Source organism: Sinohyriopsis cumingii, chromosome 3 (assembly GCF_028554795.1).
Source record: "Sinohyriopsis cumingii isolate HCF-2022 chromosome 3, ASM2855479v2, whole genome shotgun sequence".
NCBI lineage: Eukaryota > Metazoa > Mollusca > Bivalvia > Unionida > Unionidae > Sinohyriopsis > Sinohyriopsis cumingii.
In genome coordinates, this window is record NC_142963.1 from 43,917,999 (window position 1) to 43,939,016 (window position 21,018).

At 33.2% G+C, this 21,018-nt stretch overlaps 1 protein-coding gene across 1 annotated transcript in view; it reads left to right on the forward strand.

Moving 5' to 3' along the window:
* Nucleotides 1–260: 260 nt before the first annotated feature.
* The window catches only part of LOC149802773 (B9 domain-containing protein 1-like), a 67,025-nt gene continuing 46,267 nt past the window's right edge, over nucleotides 261–21,018 (forward strand). Inside the window, exons 1-3 of the mRNA XM_089952200.1 lie at nucleotides 261–327; nucleotides 5,893–5,961; nucleotides 8,167–8,278. Of these exons, the coding sequence (XP_089808326.1) occupies nucleotides 271–327; nucleotides 5,893–5,961; nucleotides 8,167–8,278 (238 nt within the window). The 5' untranslated portion in view covers nucleotides 261–270. The remainder of the gene's footprint in view (nucleotides 328–5,892; nucleotides 5,962–8,166; nucleotides 8,279–21,018) is intronic.

A 21,018-nucleotide genomic window follows, 5' to 3' on the forward strand; every position in this document is an offset into this window, starting at 1 on the left:
TGCTTAGTAAAGAAAAACCAAACAAAGCAGCAACAACAACACAAACAAAACAAAACAAAAAAAACGAAAAAGGCAACAAAAAACAAAACAAAACAAAAAAGACCCCCCCCCCAAAAAAAAACCCAAAGGAAAAACACACAACAAAAACAAAACAAAACTACTGATTTTAGTTCTATACAGGTATTAGTTGTACCAAGCGTTTATCCCACTTGGGCTTCCCCTTTCTTTATAGATAATGAGCATCTAAAGTACTTGAGTCTAAGCGACAAAATGGCGACTAGTTCTGTGTTCTTGGTGAATATTGCGGGCCAAATTGAAACAGGAGAGGTAAAAATAGCACTGAATGATAAATTGGTGATGATAAATTATACTTCACAATACAATTTATATGAAAAGAGCTCCAATTTTTATTTCTCTGTTGCAGAAGTTCGCAAATATTTACATATTTCCTCCAGGAACGTGTGCATACATGTTAATATAAAACTCCCTAATTTCGATATATTGTTCTGTTTACCAAAAGTAATGCGAATCTTTGTAGCGACCGAAGCTACTGGACGAGTGTGTGCTTTGTGAACTCTGACGTTTTGTGTCTCGTGTGTATTCATTGTCAAGACAGGCTGAGAGCTGGAAGAAAATACTAATATAAATCTTAGTTGTTATATGGTTAATAAAAGCCACGATGACGAAAATAATCTTTAAAGATCGTTACGGACAATTACTCATCTTTCTTTTTTTTTTCCATAATGGAAATTGCATAGTTGTACACATTACTGTTATTAGTACCCTACTTCGTGGACGAGTACTAACATGGGCCTATGTTTATCAACAGAACAGTCGTCTATAAAACACACACACACACACACACACACACACACACACACACATACATAGATATATATATATATATATATATATATATATATATGTATGTATGTATGTATGTGTGTGTGTGTGTGTGTGTGTGTGTGTGTGTGTGTGTTCTTTTATGTTTACAATGTTTTTACTTTATATCTTTATTTTAATTTAGATGTATGGACAGTGTAGCCTGAAATAAAGAATTCTTATCTTCTATATGGAAAATATTGTTCACTTTATTTTTCCATTATTTTCTTCTTCTTTTAAATGTTCTACCATATTAGTTTAGCTTATAATTGCTTCCATTTTTAGCCTTATCTTCTTGTGTGCAATATAAGGAAATTGTTGCCTTATTTGGAGACATAAACAGATCATAGTAACGTGGTGTACATTGAATAATGTATCACTGAATATCCAAATATGGCATAGCAAGCCTTATTTTGAAAATGAATTAGCAGAAGAATCTCATGGTGGACAAGGTACAGTTAGTGTAAACATTTCAATATAATTTACATGATATAGGTTTAACAGTTTTATCATTGGCCAGATTTACTGAAAAAAAATAACTCTACTTAGGCAGTAAATTTTAACTAGTCATCTTTTGTCTTTGGGAATAGTTTTATTTGCTCTGTTGTAAGGTGTATAATCAGATAGTAGTGTCAACCATGTTGAGACTATGAATTCATAGATAAGTCCTACAGTGTGAGATGTCTACCATGATATTTATGTTCTTTGGGTTGACATATTATGGCCTAAATAAACGGTGTTGTATAGCATGTTTCCCTGCTGACAAGCAAGGGAAAGAGAGGCAGAATTTTCAGGAATATTTCACACATGTGGCATCTCGTATCAACAGTTTTTCATAAATTAGAGTTTAGTTGCTTTAGTCAGACTTTACTTAATCTGATGTTGTTTTCTTAATGGATTCAAATTCAGACACAATCAAATGAACATGTTTTAAAGTTCTGTTGACCTACGTTTCAATTTGCTGGAATGCAATTGAAGAGACAATGCCAAAATCAGATTAAGTTCAGGTATGGTTCTTGAGCAAAATTAATAAAAAATATAGTAATATCGAAGAAAAATACTTAGATAGCTTCATTTCATGAAAGATACTTATCATTCCTCTAACCAAATTTGGCTTGATTAGGCCTTTAGACATGGTCAATGACTAAACCATATTCTATTTCATGAACATATTTTTTTAATGAATATAACAAAGAACTTATGGTCACAAGAATAAGCATATGATCAGCGATATCATTTATACATAGAAAGATCATAAATGTTGATGAGCTCTTAATTTAATCTCACGGTAGGAATCCTGACCAATTGATTAGGTATTATATACATATATATATATATATATATATATATATATATATATATATATATATATATATATATATATATATATCACAAATTGATTTATAATGTGATGTATTAATATTTATGATATCATTATTTCATTGTATGTAAAATATTATAATCAAACTTATTATATAATAAATTCAAAATTTATGATACCAAATTCCGGGGCTTGTACCTAGGATTTTTTTCACTAACACGCAAGATAAAGTTTTACCCTGCCTAAATTTTGTAAGATCTTTGGTATCTCATGCATTGACCATGTAACCAACAAAGAGGTCCACAACAGGATCCAATGAGCCATCAGACCCTATGAAGACCTCTTGACCACAGTGAAAAAACACAAACTGAAGTGGTCAGGTTATGTATCAGGATCATCTGGACTGCCATAAACAATCTTGCAAGGCACAGTGCAAGGGTGCAGAAGAAGAGGCAAACAGCAAATGAGGTGAGAAACAACATTAAAGTGTGGACAGGCATGGGGCATGGAGATTGCCAAAGGGTAGGAGAGAACAGGGAAAGATGAAGAAAATTAGTTGTGAAGTCATCTGTGGTGCCCCAACGACCTCTTGGGTTATGGGATTGATGATGATGATGATAAATGAAATTTCGCTGATCCTGGTAAAATCATTAAGACGGCACTTCATTTTCTTATTCAACAGTTATTATTCATTAATATTGACTTATAATAATAACAACTGTTTGTCGTCAATAAAACTTAATAAAAAGTTGAAAGCTTGTGTTTATTTTCTGTATATTTGTCTAGATGCCACAATTTGCACTGCTTGTATGAAACCATTTTTATGTTTTGACTTCATATATCTCTCTGCCATTTTGTGTAGGGAGCTCACAAGGTGTGATTTCAGGGGCAGTTTATGAAAATTTGTACACAGTATCATCCTCTCCTGGGTCATACTTCACCATTTGTACTAATTTCCCCAAACTTTATGAAACAATTTTAGTCTCTTCTCTTTTCTACCATTTTGGCGGTGTTTGTTCACCTTGCAAATACCTTCATGTGTTTAAAGTAGTCATTGTGAAAATTATTGATTGTTTATCAACAATGATATAAATATTAAAATACTTTGTCTTATGCTATGTGTTTAGGCTCAAATAAACAGTAAAACAACAAAGAGTGAAAACAACAAGCTTTGAAAAATATAATAATTTATTTCCCTGGAAAAGTACTGTAAAAATGAATAAAAATAACTTACGGTTTCAAGAATCAAATCCAAGAATAATCTACAAATAATATTTTAGAAGACATAATATTGAAATGTTCCAATGAATTCAAGTTTGAGTCCTGACAAAGAATCCAAGATGGAAGGTGATGACATATGTTGTAACCTGTACTGTGTTGAAGTATGCAGTTCCTTGTAGAAACAAGAAATATCACTCCGGGTTTTAAAATCTAAATAAATTGTTATAAGAGATGTCTTTATTCAAGAATTTGATATGAGCAAATGCATAATTCCAGGGAAAAAACTAATTCTTTTGAATCCAAATAATTTGAAATAATTCCAAATGACACAACAGACACTTTCCAGTGTAAAAGCCCAAAACTGAGAAATTCTTATCATAACATCTGTATTAAACCATAGCTACTGCATAAAACAGATGCCCATATGAGGGCCGCATGATCATGTTCCAGAACCTCATTGAAATTATTTACTTGCTAAAAATCATGTACACCCAGTATGGCCTTGAGTATGACCAATGATTTTTCACTCTAAGAAAGAAAAAAAAATTGTTTACCAGTTCTGAATCAGGTCAGAAGCTAGGTCAACTGTTATTAGCTATTCACGTTGTTTACTTCTTAAATAAGAAAAAAAACCTCTGAACTCTATACTGGACAACTTTACAGTAGCATGTAATAGAATAAATTTTTTTAAAGCTAACAAACAAAGAATTAAATTAAAATAAATATATATTAAATCAGATATATGTAACACTTTGTTTGGTGTAATTCTGGATTATTTATTGACTCTGTATATTCAAACTTTTATGATTGATCGATGCCAGCCTGAGATCCTGTTTCTTTGGTTATCATCATTGCTTATGTGCAATATTCCAGGCTTGTTCAACATGCATCAAAATTGTTTTGACAATAATGAGACTTATTTATTTGATGAGCAGATGAGTGGATTAAAGCATGTCCATTTATGCCAACAAGTTGGTAGGTACCCTATTAACACAATAAACTGATGAATTAACCATTACACTACAGGGAATACCAACTCACAACCACTTCTTACCTGTTATGATAGTGACTGGCACTAATTTTCACTGCCTCAGGGGATTTTATTGATCTTTTGGCAAAATCACTAAGCATGGGATAAATGGTTCACATTAATTTTAATCCCTAAAATTTATAATATGAACAGTGTTTAATTTAAGTTATCAAGTACATCATGACCATCAAATATGAAGAATGTTGTTGTGATAGGGTTTAACGCCATTTTTCAGTACAAGATAGGCTATACATGGCGGCCAGTAATAATGGTGGAGGAAGAACCCAGGAAAACCCCAGAAAGAACCACCGACCCACGAGAAGCTACTGGCAAGCTTTCTCACATGTCCACATTGGCAGAGCCCGAGACTCGAACCTACGCAGACATAGGTGAGATGGCAGTGATCCGGAACGTTGAGCGATTTAGACCACTCGGCCACTTGGGGACCCCAATATGAGGAATGACAAGACAACATAAAAATATACAGCTTATCATGTGATAATGTGCCATCCAGTGATTGTTCAGTGACTACAAATTCCCCAGTTTAAAATTGCAACCTAAACTTATTATTTTGAAAAGTAGCTAACACTAGTCTGGTTCTTGATTATTAGTTTTCTGTGCAGCTTGATCATTTCAGGTGGTTTTCTCATTTCTACACAAGTTTCATAATTTCTGTGAGTTGTTAGTCTATCTTGCTTTTCCAAATAATTATAATGTGCAACACTCTTACTAAATGAATAAACTAAAAAAATAATATATATATATATATATATATATATATATATATATATATATATATATATATATATATATATATATAGTATGTACATGCTTTACATATTCCTTCATCTACTGCTCATAATGGGCTACCTCCTTTGGATTAGATAGTGCCACTGCCACAATGCTTTAAATCAGGTGGTAAAATGCCACTTGGAGAGAACTATATGCATTGATAACTGCATCACACTCAGTTTAGATTGCATTTGAATCAATGATTTCTCAACAGTGGCCTTAGTGCAGAATGGGAAGATTATGACAAATGCATTTGAGAAAAATGTTAAGAATTCCTTCCTTGAAGTAATGGAACACGTGGCTCACAATGTTACAAATTAAAAAGTGGCTTGCATCACAACATACCTGGTACTGATTACATCACAGTGAAGAACCTGGTTCTTATTATTCCTTGTTTATTATGTGATTTTTATCTGTAGTAATAAATAGTTGGTAGAATCCAGCCAACATTCTTGTGTATTGATGCACAAAGACAAGTGTCATAAGGTTTTAATGACGTTGGGAATATAACAGCCATCTGGCAGTGATATATTCCTAAAGAGTATGTGAGAAGTGCGATTTGACTCTAGTTTTCATGTTAATCTTTTATTATTATTATTATTATTGCCATTATAATTATATGGTGTTTTTTATTGTTTCTTTTTAGTTTCAAGAATTTGATGATCTCTACTGCAAGTACTGTTTTGTCTATGGACCTGACTGGCTCATCACATCAGTAAGTGTATCTAGTCAGTGTATCCCCCAGGGGTAAACAACTGAGGGTAAAAAACAAACCTTGGTGTCAGAACTGGGGGTCAAATAAAAAACGGGGTCAAAAATGTACTGACAAATTTTCATCTGACACATACTTTTTTAGCTTGAAATAGAATATTGCAACTTGCACAACATACTCTCGCTCTCTCTCTCTAAACATACAAATGAACCAACATGCACAATTAACAAACAACGGCATTGTCCATTTAAAGAATAATTTTATTAGTTCATTTTTCTTTTAAAGTCGTACTTTTAACTGTCTCCTTATAATCTTTTTGAAGCGATATTATAGACCAAGACATTACATACAAGCCAATACAAAAAGACTAATAAATCTTTTTAACCAAAGGCAGTTAATTTACTGCCTGTCATAAAATGTGTACTGTCATCGGTTTCATTCCTAGAACAAATTTATCCAAAAATCAAGGAGGCTAATGATTCATCTTGTTTTTAGTAAGTTACACTTGAACTTTAAGATCTTGTTTTTTGCAGCAAAGTTAAAAACCAACAAAATCTGCAATGACCCCCTGACTGTGTAATCCAAACAAACTCATTTGTCTCAGCAAGTTTACTGATTTCTTTGTTGTGGAAGACTGTCTTGGGTAATAATGTGTTCTCCAGATATCTTGTGGCGAATGAGGGCAGATTTTTTAAAATTCTTAAACCCTGTCACGAAAGGATTATTCACTTTTGCAGTCTTCGCAATCACGTGATCAGAAGTCATACTGTTAATCCTAATGGATGTGCCGTATTCCAGTCAAGGGAATTATTTTCTCCATTTTTATTGAAGTTAGATCCACTGTTACTCTTTTGTGTTCTGCTTCTTTCACTTTCTTCGCTAATGATTCTTAGTGCATGACATTTTAATCTGGAGATCACTTTCTAGTGCAACAAGCATTGAGGCTAAACATCAAGAAGACATCTTGCTGAGGTTGATGGAAATCATGTGAGAGCTTGCAAGATTAGGGGAAGCTACTCTATCATAACATTGCCAATGCTGGTCTGGTTCCTTATTTCGTATGTTCCCTGTGTTGCACTCCGCTATACGAATAGAGGTGTGCAACACAGGGAGTAAACAAAGCGAGGAACCAGTCAATGCCTATGCTCGAATTATACATGATGCCAACCCTCGTCAAATGCATTGGATATTAAATAAATCCTGATTGTATTTTGTGAATCCTTTGTGTAAAAAAAACAGATGGCAAAAAAATGTGTGTGTCAAATTTTTCTAGCGTGAGTCCCTGACGCACAAATGTGCGTAAAGGGAAACACTGCTAGTACACTAGCCAAAGCCAGCCTTCAGCAAAGTATGAATATTTGTACAGGGCTGGAATAATTATATAAAAGTTAGCATGCCCAGAATATAGCAGCATATTGTCACATCAGAAGTTAAAAAAATTAAGGTGAAAAAATATGTGATATTTCCTTGAAATTTTGTCAGTTTATTGTACAAATCAATATCTTATTTTGTTTTATTTTTAATTTTGTTTAATAATTAATAACTTATGCCAGTAGTTAAAATTATGACAGGAGTTCACATTTATTCCAATGTGGATGAGATATTGTTTGGGGGGAAAATACTTTTTAGGTTTTATATAGGAAATATGAATTCCACAAGGAATCTATGTTTGTGCAATTGCCAAAAATGTATATGATTTTGAGTAAGTAATTTTATTGAAGTGAATTTTTTAAAATTAAATTACCAGTTGGAATATAGAACCAAATAAAATTCAAACAAATTCATCTGTTCAATTAGCTCCATCCCTGCCCATCAAACTCTGAGATGTTTTGACCCATTGAAAGACTGCTTCATACACATCTACTTGATGAGTATGAAGCATCTGCTAAAGGGTGAAAGAAGGTAAAAATCAATTGCAAAAAAGTAGTGGATAGCAATAAAAAAGAAAAAGTGAAAAATAAAATAATCTCTAACAGTACATGTACAAACCTCAAACAGTTTAAATGCCATTAAAAGTTCTTGCATACATATAATTTTTTTTAAAGTTATCCAGGGCCCTGCAGTCATTTATTTTAATTTATTTATAACCCTCTTCATTTTAATGCATTGCATGCTTTGAATGTTTCTTATCGCCAAAGGAAATGCAGCATAGAAATGTTTTGTATATAATTTATAACATTTAATAACTTTGACTCTGGTATATTTTAGGGTCTTGAAGAGAGCATTTCCCAGATCACAAAGAAAAGCGAAGACGAGAGGCAGCTTTTCTGTTGGAACTTTCCATTAGATGTGACATTTAAGAGTACTAATCCCTATGGTTGTAAGTATAGATTGCTATATTGTAAAGATTTCTGACTGTCCATTTACCATGCAAATATTTGAAGCGTATTGTGTTTACTCAGAGTTTAATCAAAGGTAAAATTTGCAGTGTTTTTTTGTGTACTAAAGTGTAAACCATAGAAAATCATAAATTATTGTAAATATTTTCATCATTCTAATATTTTCTCTTGTGAAAAATATATCTTAGCAACAAAAAACAAGGTTCCACAGATGTGTTTAATGTTTAATGGGGACTGATAAATGGAACAAGTCAGAAGGTCAGGTTTCTTGCAATTATTTTGTCAGTCATGTTTCAGAAAAGTTGTTTTACAGCTGGTTTTTATGCTCATGCTTTTCAGCAACAGTAAGTACCTAGAATAGTAATCTAGAGAGTGGATTAAACAGTTTTTGACTTGGAGATAAATTGTCTTAGAACAATATATTATTTACTATGAATATAAGGAGAAAAGCTTTTAAATAAAAGAATATCTATTGAAAACTTAAGTTTCTGTGTATATAATGCAGAGATCTTGGAATCGCTTAAATACGCGTATTTGGACACCAGTTTTTGATATGGTATGCAGAAAATCACTGAGGCGGGAGTCCTCCATATGCATGTGTGCAGCAAAATTCAAAGACTTACCAGTCCTGCTTCAGCCACCTGCTTTGTGGGAAAATGTGTTGATCAGTTAGCAGTTCTGATATTTACAATGACAGAATTCAGTGACTGAAAGACCCCTTGATGTACATACATGTTGCTATTATAAGAGTACATCAAAAAGAACATGATGCAATAGCTGGGTGGCAACTTTAAAGGCTTTGACTGGCGGCCAGATGCAGAAATATTCTGATATTTTCAGTGATTGAATTCAGAGTCAGAAAACCTCTCCATCAAAAAATATGTGTGCTCACGTCTGTGTTGATTCTGTAGGAAAGAAGGGACTGAAACTTGTGATGGTGGGAATCCTATTTTTACCAAAATGGGAGTCCTGGACTCCTAGTTTTAAAATCCTAGCAAGACCTCTGTAATGACTGAAACTATTACACTTATGAAGTTAAGTATTTTTTAATAATACGTTGGAAACTTGTGTCCTTGCTGTGTATTGAGTGGATTCTATGTACTTCATATATGAGTGTAAAGCAGATAGTGAACATCTGTTTATGAATATGCAACCTTTTCTGTATACAGTGCAACCCTGCTATAACACAAATGCGGTCATGGCGTGGCTTCCGAAATTTCGCATATTCATTCGCACATGAAGAAGTATTTTGTTTTCTTCAAAGTACTTGAAATAGTGTCTAAAAAATGTATTATCATTATAGGGAAGATATCGCGTATGAATTAAAATTTAATTTGATTGTGGCGTGGTTCCTGAAATTTTAAATACATGTATGTGTATTTATCTCGTACCAGGAAAATATATATTTTTTTAAGTATGAGAAATATTGTGTGAAACATTTATTATCATTTTGGAGAAGAGTTTGCATATGAATTGTAAAATAATACAATCGTAGCATAGCTTCTGAAATTTAACAATATCACTAGGTTCTTGAAGTGTTATGCCAAAATAAACATTATCGGAAATGTTACTTATTACTGGTCCATGAGTAAAGCCAGTAAGTCGTCTTTGTGATTGTCATCAATTAATTCTGTATACAATCGTTGCTCAAACAATAGCTGACTGTGTTTCTTCTTTAACTGCATACACAACCAAGCAGCAGACAATGCGTTGGTTGATAAAAGATTCTCACAATTTAATAAACATCAAAAACTGAAAGCCGCCAACATATTTGCTGGGCTTAGTGGTGTTGTTAGATGCAGTCAGTTGACCAGTAAATAATGTCTGCTTTATTAGCTGGAAATTGAAAGGGTATGAAATTGTACATGGGTTTCAGCTTAAAACAGTTTATAAAAGTGAATCATGACCATTGCAGGCCTATGGTGTTTGTTTATGAACTCATTATTAATTTCCTATTTTTTATAAAAATTTTTTACCATTATGGAAAAGCAAGTTTGCAAACGCAGTTCATTCTCTGCACTTTGCACAATGATTAGTATAGTAGTTTTCATATGTTTCTTTTGATATTCACAAAATCTGAAGTAAAAGTTATATGCACGCTGAAAGCATGTGTTGATTGTTAATTATTCTTGCTGTAGTCGTTTAAACGAATATGCGTTAATTATTGGAAATTTGCAATGGATAAATGTACACGGAAACGCATATGAGAAAATGTTAGCAGTATGAAATTTGTACAGACACCATTCATAGACCCTGGAACATAATGAACCGTACACGTGCTTCATCTTTCTTATCCTAATTTTGCTGTTAATTTTTCCCATTGAATTCAGACACATATTGATGTGTGACAAAATTATTGAATAATTTAAATAGGTATGCAATTTTTGCAATGGAATTACATATATTAGGGATTAATTGCAAGCCCCGATGGTACAATATCAGATGGCAAGTAAACGGTGTTGATCAATCACATGCTAAGATTTGCTCAGTGGATTTCTTTATCCTTGGCAGCCATCTTAGGCATCCATTAGATTGATTCTGTTATCTAAATGGAGGCTGATCCTTTGAGCATTGGACCAACTTTCACAATATGCACAGTATGAGGTTGCATCTTGAAGACAGAGAAACCGCATTGGAATTGTGTTGGTGATACCTCTACAAGTACAATCTCCAGCAATCATGCTCAGTGCAAATGTGAACTCATAGGTGGAGGTTGCAGAGCTAGTCTTCTACCATTTTGGGATGCCAGAAGAGTGTGCAGACATGATCTTTCTCCATTTTAAAGCAGAATTCCGCTTTTCTCCTAACTTGAATCCGATTTTTCTTGATATTGTCTGTTTTTTATATCATCTCTGATCCAGTTTTTAAAAAACTGTTGCATTCCACAATTATAATCCTTGTATGTTATTTGTTCCATATATTAGCACATGACTCATGTAAAGAGTAATCTGATTAGTCAAAGGTTTAAATTCATCCAATGAATTTTCATGTAATGGAAATTGATGGCAATGGAAAGAAGAAGTATGTATGCAAAACATGGCATCCTGAGTTATTTTACAGATTTGTTATGAAAAGAGAGAAGTATAATATATTTGCTGTAAAAATTGACAAATTATTGTGACTTAATTATGATGTGAACACTGACATTGACATGAAATAACTTCAGCATCAATAGTGTTGGAGAATAAATTCATGTGACAGTAAATATTGTGAAATGATTGAGGTCAACTTTATTAGTTTTTTATATGATTATTTTTATTTTTTGATCATAAGTTGCACCAGGAGCAGTTTTTTATGAGTGTAAATGCGTTTTTGGCCAAGAGTCTTTGGCCCCCTGGACCCCCAGAAACATTTTTTCAGCTTTTTTTATTGAAGGCCAAAATGATGAAAAACATTTTGTTAGCTTTAATATGGCTGGAGAACCTACATGGAAATGGAGCTCTTATTCTGTCCAACAACTCCACTGTGGTGACTTGTCTCTAACAACAAGCCAGGACCAATTCTTCAGGCCTTTGTATTCTTGTTTGGGATCTTATGAAGTGGTGTCCTCAATGACAAATTCATGTCCACATTCAACATATTTTAGGATGGCTAACGTATTGTTGGACTCATTGTCCCACCAGAAGGAACTAATGGAATGATCACTTCATACCTCAGTTTTCACTCAGTAGTTGATTCCATAGGCCTGGATGATCAATGCTCATTCCATAGACTGGAACATCCAAAATATATACACTCCTCCTCCAACAATGCAGGTTCCAAATTTACTACAGGAGTAAAATAAGTTCAGTGTCTCCTCCTGCTCATTACTTCACTCAGATGGGAAATCTTTTTCAGGATTTGAGATATTCCCTCATCCACTTTAGGATCCACAATGGCAGTGTTTCATCCCAGCCCACAGTCACTGAACCTGCACATCTGGATCTTATCAATGCACACTCTTAGGAACAAACAGTTGTCAAGAATCCCTCCGGTGAGATGGTCCATCCACCTTAAAAGTGTACGAAGACAATGCAGTATATTCTCAGTGGTGTGTACAAAAACACTTCATACAACTGCAGGCATCCACTCCTCTATAGCTAACTTCCTATGTTTCTTTGACAAGAAACAGCACAAATCATTGGAACACTGCATAGTCATGGAAGAAGGCATATCAAACAATCTTTTTGATCTTCTTTTAATTTAGGATTTCTCTGTGTATGTGTGTGATTTGGATTTTTAACACAGCTTTAGATTTTATTTAAACATATTCCTACGATGTCTGCATTATGGCAGTTTATAGTGATGTCTAGTACTGTGCATCATGCCGCATTCATGTAGGATGATGTCCCACCCAGTCACATTTATCAGTCCTAACACTAACCTCTTGATGCTGAATATAATGACAGTGGATCCTTGCCCAAGTCGAATTTACCATATGTACTAACCTGGCAGAACAAGATACCATTTGAACTGCTCTCAAGAGCTTCATTGGTTCACCTCTAACATAAGTACTGCTTCCTCGCTGCTTTGTTGAACAGACGGTAAAATCGGTGAATATGTATCCTATTGGTGAACCCATGTACATGCAGTTCTGACTAGTTGGGTTAGTATCATTCTTGATGCCCTCTGCTTTTCATTGTCAAGAACAGGCTACCATTCATGGGTAATGAGACATTGGTAGCAGTTCCTTTCTACTCTGGACACTTCATATCAAGGTCATGTTCAGAACCCAGAGCAAGCTCTGAATTGGTCCTTAAGGAAGAGTGAGCCATTGTGTTAAAGGAAATCGAGCCTCTTCTTGCCCTCAAAAGATAATATTTATGGACTTTTTATGAATGGGATTTATTGTATATAGGTGAAACACATTCAATGAAATGAACATATTGTGATTTTTATAGTTTAAATGCTTTAGTTTAAGGTTTACAAACATATTTGTTCAATTGTGGAGCACACATGTAATAGGAATACAAAGAAATATTATTCTAACATGCATGTAACTGCCTTCAGAAGATTTTTCATTTCTTTAAACATTTTTGAAATCATCCTGACTCATATTTAGGCCAGAACACTGTGCAATGCACTAATTGGCTGGCACTGTCATTTTCCTAATAACAACTATGTGCTGCTTGTAAGGCATACTGCCATTGGTCAGAAAGTGATGAATCAGTCAATCAAGAGCAAGTTTATGTACTCATCAATGACAAACAAGCCATAGGCATTAGCTTGTGCTGTATCATAGCAGTTAAATGAGTCCCTGTCTGAACTCCCCACTGAAAAATTAGACAATAATGTAAAACTCAGTAATTGTCTAAGGACAAGCATCAATGTATGATATTAGACTGTGAATGCAATTATTATTAGGTATGTTACCATGTTATGTCTGTCAAATACAGTGTACAACCAAACTCCAGCAAAACTATTCCATGCAGTTAAGCTGCCATATACTGTACACTCACCTATAAGCCGAGTCAAATTGCAAATAACAAATATCCTGATCTGCCATAGCATAATGCACAGCAGATATGGTTCTATGTTGTTTGTTCTAATGATTATGCCTAACAAACTGCACAGACCCAGATCTGCCAGTGAATTATGAGTTTATACTGTAATAAACATGAAAAACAACTTCTTAAGTGACTCCAGACACATTTCTCAGTTAATCTTCACTGAGATACTTAAAACTGTATCACAAAGTTTTTACCTGTCAGATAAAATTATTGTTAATATTAGATAATAAAAAACGTACTGTATACAACATATTAATGAAGTGTTTTTTTAATATGATAATTATGAAACAAGTCGAAATATTGCTTAGCTTTCAAAACATTACAATTATTAAATGAATTTTATTGATAAATTTAAAATGAAATGGGCACTCAATATTTTTTAAAGTTTGCACCTGATTTCTTAAATAATAAGAACATATCATCATGTGACTTTATGGTCTTAAACAATGTAACACAAAGAAGCAGACCAAAACTTTTTTGTACTAAGCAAAACTTTTAAAGGAATTTATAGTAATGTGAATTAAATCCCAAATAATCCTAAAAGTTCTATCACAGATTCAACAGTATAGAGTTTTCCAAATAAAATCCAAAACTGAATGTGCCAATGCACCAACAGTTTGATGTACCAAAAGTCTTAATGTACCACATTGATATAATCCAGAATGTCTTTGAATGAATTTACAATAATCCCAAAATAATGTTTAAGTCCAAAACGTCAATGAGCACATTATTAAGTCCAAGGAATAATTTAAATAAATGATTCCACTCAAATTATATATGAACACAAAAGTAAATAAATTCACAGACTGAACTTAATATAGAAATGAATAATTTTGTTTAACACAGCCATATATAAAACCATAAGACACATTAACCTGACCAGGATGTGGGTCACAAGTTCGTTTCCAGAAAATACATAACTGGTAAACATCAGGCATTTAGCTCAGATTTTCAGAAAATATCTTAAAAAACAAGTCAAAAGTACCCTCAATACCGGACAAAGGTCAAGCACACTATATATATATATATATATATATATATATATATATATATATATATATATATATATATATATATATATATATATATACATACATATATATAGTATCATGCTGGTGACACAGTGATGTGATATTACATCTGTGTTTAATACCTTCAACAGGAATTAGTTTATGAAGTCAGACAGTGGTCCATCAAGTTATAAGTTATAAGTTGTACATTGGTCTTTCATTTAACAACCTTCCAGATGTGTCATAAAATATACACTGCAATATTTACTTCCTATGGAAAAATAGAACTCAAACAGTATGAATGGATCCATGACCACACCTGTGTTATATCAAAGACTGGGATGCTTTTATAATGGGATTTATACCTGTGTTATGCCTAGGACAGTGTTATAAGGGATGCTTTATAATGAGATCAATATAAATACCCATGTTATATTAAGGGCAGTGTTATAATGGGATGTTTTAAAATGATATACCTATGTTATATCTAGAACAGTGTTATACTGAGATGTGTTAAATTGGATCTATGACAATATCTCTGTTATATCAAGGACAGTGTTATAATGGGGTACTTATCAAGAGCGACCATTGAATTTATATCATGTAACATTATTAAAATCTTATCATACTAATATTTTCCTTTCTTGACTTTGAATGCCACTAGAGAATTTATATTAACCTTCATAACATTAATTGGCAGAACTACTGCAGGGATTCTCTTTAAAAATCAGTTTCTGCTTTGTTCCAAGTATTACTATCAGTAAAACATTGTCCAAGGGAGGTAACTAGTATAATGGCAACTCTTTTGTCTAACTCTTAGTTTTCTCCCTTGATATGCAAAATAGCCAGCAAGGCCAGTGGAGCTATACTTTGATAATCTATGTAAAATCATGAAGTCTCATACTATTATTAGTAGTACAAAGTATATCTGGTAAATAAGAACTTACAAAAATTTATAATTCTCACCACTTCATTTCAAGGAGGGAAATTTGATCCTATCATTCATCATACTGAGCAGTTTTTAGAGAAACCATAAATCAATATGTTATGCATTATACAAAGCTCAGTTTCATTATGACTTCACTACAATGGATGATACCTTCCAAAATGGTACTTATGGGCCCAGATTATGGTGGAATGTAGCAAAGAAATTTCTAAATTATAATAGAACCTCTGAATATCCACCATTAATGAAGAATAGTGCATCTTTTCATTCTAGTATCAGGTGGTCAAGTGGTCCAAGGCACATGCAGATCACTGACATCTCACCTGTCTGCATGGGTTCAAGTCTCTGGCTTGACCAATGTGGATATGTGAGAAAACTCACCAGTAGCTTCCCATATTTATTTGCCTTTTTATCTTTAAAGTTTAAGAACCTTGTTTTAAATTGGCACTAAACAGCCAGAATTGTGCTGTGACGCTGTTACACCATACCCATGTACATACATACAGTGACAGCACAGAAGGTAAAAAAGTAAAAAGGAAGATTATTTTATGTGATATCAAAGTAGAAGAACAGTGTATTATTATGAATACATATCAAGATATCAGAGTCTGCCTGATATTGCTCACCTGGTTTACATGATAATCAGTGTATCATTTAAGTAAGCAGGCTTATATAGTATTAAGAACACATCCTAGGTAATTTCCAAACATTATATTTTGTTGATTTTTAACTATAACATTATAGCCAATTTTAAAAAAATATAAAGATAAAGGCATAATTAATATCCACAGTCTCCTGTTGCAACAATGTGAATTTTGAACAATGTTATTACAACACATAACTAAGTGAATCTGGCCATGGTCAGCATGACACAAAACAAACTGACTAATAATCTTAGGTAATGTGCTAAGGCAAGGGCCACTGCTAGAATACCATAATTTATGTTCCTGTTTGAGGCATGATTGATTTTTAATTGAGGTAACAGTTAGAGACTGATAGGCAAAGTTAATTTGGGGTTAAGTATGGAGAAATAACAAAGTGAAGACAATCCAGAGACAATTTTGGGCCATTTGAAATAAGTGTCACAAAATGTGATTTTCCAGAAATAGTTATTAAAAAAGGCAGAATAAAGAGAATTATTCTAACTTTGATGGGTGAGTCAATTTTCAGTGGTTAGATAAATTTAATCCTGACTGGCTAAGCTAAATAACGGTGCTTGTTCCCCAGATGAAATTCAATCCTTTAAGTATCTCCCTTGAAAGTTTAGTCAGCCCAATTGTTTCTGCAGAAGAGAATGTTCTTGACTCCCCGATCAGCTGAAAATTACTTTCTCATTAGAACAGTCCAAAAACAGGTGTCTGTAAGTTTAAAGGACACGAACCTTGAAGAAACAGAGAGATTCTGCTGCATATAAACTGCTAAGCCTTGGAAGCACAAATTTTGTCTCAGTCTCATACAACTGTTGTGATATGAATTCATAATCATTTGTCGAAGTTATTTCTTTTAAATTCATGCATCAATTTTCCTATGATGAGATCAGAAGTTAACTGTTTGCATTCATTTGTTCTGAATGTTATATGACTCATTTATTCAAAGAATGTCATACATAAGTCTCTTGATAAGGATGTTCAAATTTACTTATTCATATGTAATAGGAATCATGTATTCTATTATTTGGGTGTTATACGGTATTTGTGTTTCAGTTCAATCTTTAAAAGAAAATATTATTTTCATATTTTTGTCACTGAGAAAAGTAAAAAAAGATCTAAGGGTAATACAGGTTTTAATCAAAAAAACAATTCTGCAGATATGTTTTATAAAAGTAGCTTCTATAAAAATACATCCTGAAGGAAAATCATTTCAACTTTTTGAATACTGTATATGCTTGCTTATAAGTTGAGTAAAACTGCAAACAACAAAGATCCTTATCGGCTGTAGCATAACATGCCTGCAGACAAGGGTCTGTGCTGTTTGTTCTACTGATTACTTCTAACAAATTGCACAGATACAGATCTGCCAGCACATTATGCGATGGCAGATCTGGGTCTGTGCAGTTTCAAGTTTGACTCATAAGTGAGTATACACACAGATAATGAGTGAGTCATGTTTTGCATCATTTGACAGTTACAATGAGTGAGTCATCTTTTGCATCATTTAACTTTTACAGTGAGTGAGGCATGTTTTGTATCATTTCACTTTTACAATGAGTGAGTCATGTTTTCCATCATTTGACTGTTACAATGAGTGAGTCTTGTTTTATATCATTTGAATATTACAATGTGTTTTGTTTTTGCGTCATTTGAATGTTACAATGAGTGAGTCATGTTTTGCATCATTTGACTATTTCAATGAGTGAGTCAGGCTTTGTATCATCTGAATGTTACAATGAGCGAGTCATGTTTTGGATCATTTGAATGTTACAATGAGAGTCATGTTTTGCATGATTAGAATGTTACAATGAGTGAGTCATGTTTTGCATCATTTGAATGTTACAATGAGTGAGTAATGTTTTGCATCATTTGAATGTTATTGGGAGTCATGTCTTACATCATTCGGCTGTTACTATGAGTGAGTCATATTTTGCATCATTTGACTTTTTCAATGAGGGAGTCATGTTTTGTATCATTTGGCTGTTACAATGAGTGAGTCTTGTTTTGCATCATTTAAATGTTACAATGAGTGTGTCATGTTTTGCATCATTTGAATGTTACATTTAGTCATGTTTTGCATCAATTGACTGTTACAATGAGTGAGTCATGTTTTGCATAATTTTACTTTTTAAAATAGTGACTCATGTTTTGCATGATTTGAATTTAACAATGAGTGAGTCATGTTTAGCATCATTTGACTTTTACAATGAATGAGTTATGTCTTGCATCATTGACTGTTACAGGGAGTGAGTCATATTGTGCATCATTTGACGTTTTCAATTAGTGAGTCATGTTTTGCATCATTTGAATGTTACAATGAGTGAGTCATGTTTTGCATCATTTGACTGTTACAATGGGTGAGTCATATTTTGCATCATATGAATATTACAATGAGTCATGTTTTGCATCATTTGACTGTTACAATGAATGAGGCATGTTTTGTATTATTTCACTTTTACAATGAGTGAGTCATGTTGTGCATCATTTGACTGTTACAATGAGTGAGTCATGTTTTGCATGATTTGAATATCACAATGAGTGAGTCATATTTTGCATCATATGAATATTACAATGAGTCATGTTTTGCATCATATGAATGTTACAATGAGTGAGTCATGTTTTGTATTATTTGACTACATGTATTATGAGTCATGTTTTGCATCATTTGACAGTTACAATGAATGAGTCATATTTTTCATCATTGACTATTACAATATGTGAGTTATTTAATGCATCATTTGACTATTACAATGAATGAGGCATATTTTGTAATATTTCATTTTTACAATGAGTGACTCATGTTGTGCATCATTTGACTGTTACAATGAGTGAGTTATGTTTTGCATGATTTGAATATCACAGTGAGTGAGTCATGTTTTGCATCATATGAATATTACAATGAGTCATGTTTTGCATCATTTGAATGTTACAATGAGTGAGTCATGTTTTGTATTATTTGACTACATGTATTATGAGTCATGCTTTGCATCATTTGACTGTAACGAGTGAGCCATGTTTTGCATTTTGACTTTTTCAATGAGTGATTAATGTTTTGCATCTTTTGACTATTATAATGAGCGAGTCATGTTTTGTATCATTTGACAGTTACAATGAATGAGTCATATTTTTCATCATTGACTATTACAATATGTGAGTTATATATTGCATCATTTGACTATTACAATGAGTGAATCAAGTTTTGCATAATTTGACTGTTCCATTCCAGTTCTGTTTGTTTGGGTGAATTTTCTGAATTATGAATGCAATGTTGAAGTATCATTTGAATTTGTTTAGGTAAAATTCTGGCACAGTTGCTTTTAATTTATGATAACAGCTTCCTTATTACATTTACAAACAACAGTCAACTGTTAGTAAGAGTCCTGTACCTAAATACACTGATCAGTCATTAACATACCTTGAGATTTTCCATCTACCTTGGTCGGTCATTAACATGCCCTGAAATTTTCTTAATACTGTGGTCATTTATTAGCATGCCCCGAAATTTTCTTGATTGTTATGCCATATACCATATGTACTTGCTTATAAGATGAGTCCAACTGCAAATTGCACAGACCCAGATCTGCCATCTCATAATGCACAGGCAGATTTAGTTCTGTGCAGTTTGTTAGGAGCCATCAGCAGAATAAATATCATAGATCCTAATCGGGAGGTGCATAATGATATGGCAGGTCAGAATCTTTGTTGTTTACAATTTGGCTTGACTTATAAGTGAGTAATGATGGTATACTCACTTGTAAGTCAAATCCAACTGCCAACAGCCTAGATTCTGATCTACCACTGGATAATGTGCAGGCAGAACAGGATCTATCTTGTTCATTGTACTGTTTACTCTTAATAAACTGCATAGACCCTGAACTGTCAGCAAATTATGTTACTGAAGATCTGGGTCTGTGCAGTTTGAAGCTGGCCTTGATTTAAAAGTGAGTTTATTTGGTGTTTGTGTTGCTGTGCCATAAAACACTAAACCAGACATTTTGATTGTGTTATCCAGAATGTCGACATATATTTGGAATTCTTGCATGAACGAGTGATATTGACCATATATACTCGCTTAAAAGACGACCCCAACTGCAAAGACTCAGGTCTGCCATCACATAATGCATTGACACACGTCATAGACCTGATCTGCAGGCACATTATGCCACAGCAGATTAGGATCACTGTTGTATGCAATTAGACTCGGCTTGTAAGCAAGTATGTATGACAGATAAATATGGATGAAGACTTTTTGTATCTAACTTCCTATGAAATATGCCAGTCATTTATGGTTATAATTTCTGTCAATATGCATCAGAAAATATCTGATAATTCAGATTGCATCAGAATCATTTACACAAAATGACATCACCTTGGATTGATTTAGCTAACATTGGTTTGTGTACTTGAAATAGGATGGCAATTAAGTAAGGATACACAAATATCACATTAACACCATGGCCCAAGTATAATGTGTCCATTACTCATTTACAACATAAAAATAATTCCAGACATCAGGAAATTTTGGGAAGCATTATCAAATTTCAAAGATAATTAATATATACTTAAGATACAGTTTTATAACAGGCCCTGACAATTGGAAGCTATGGATTAATGGTACTGTTAGGT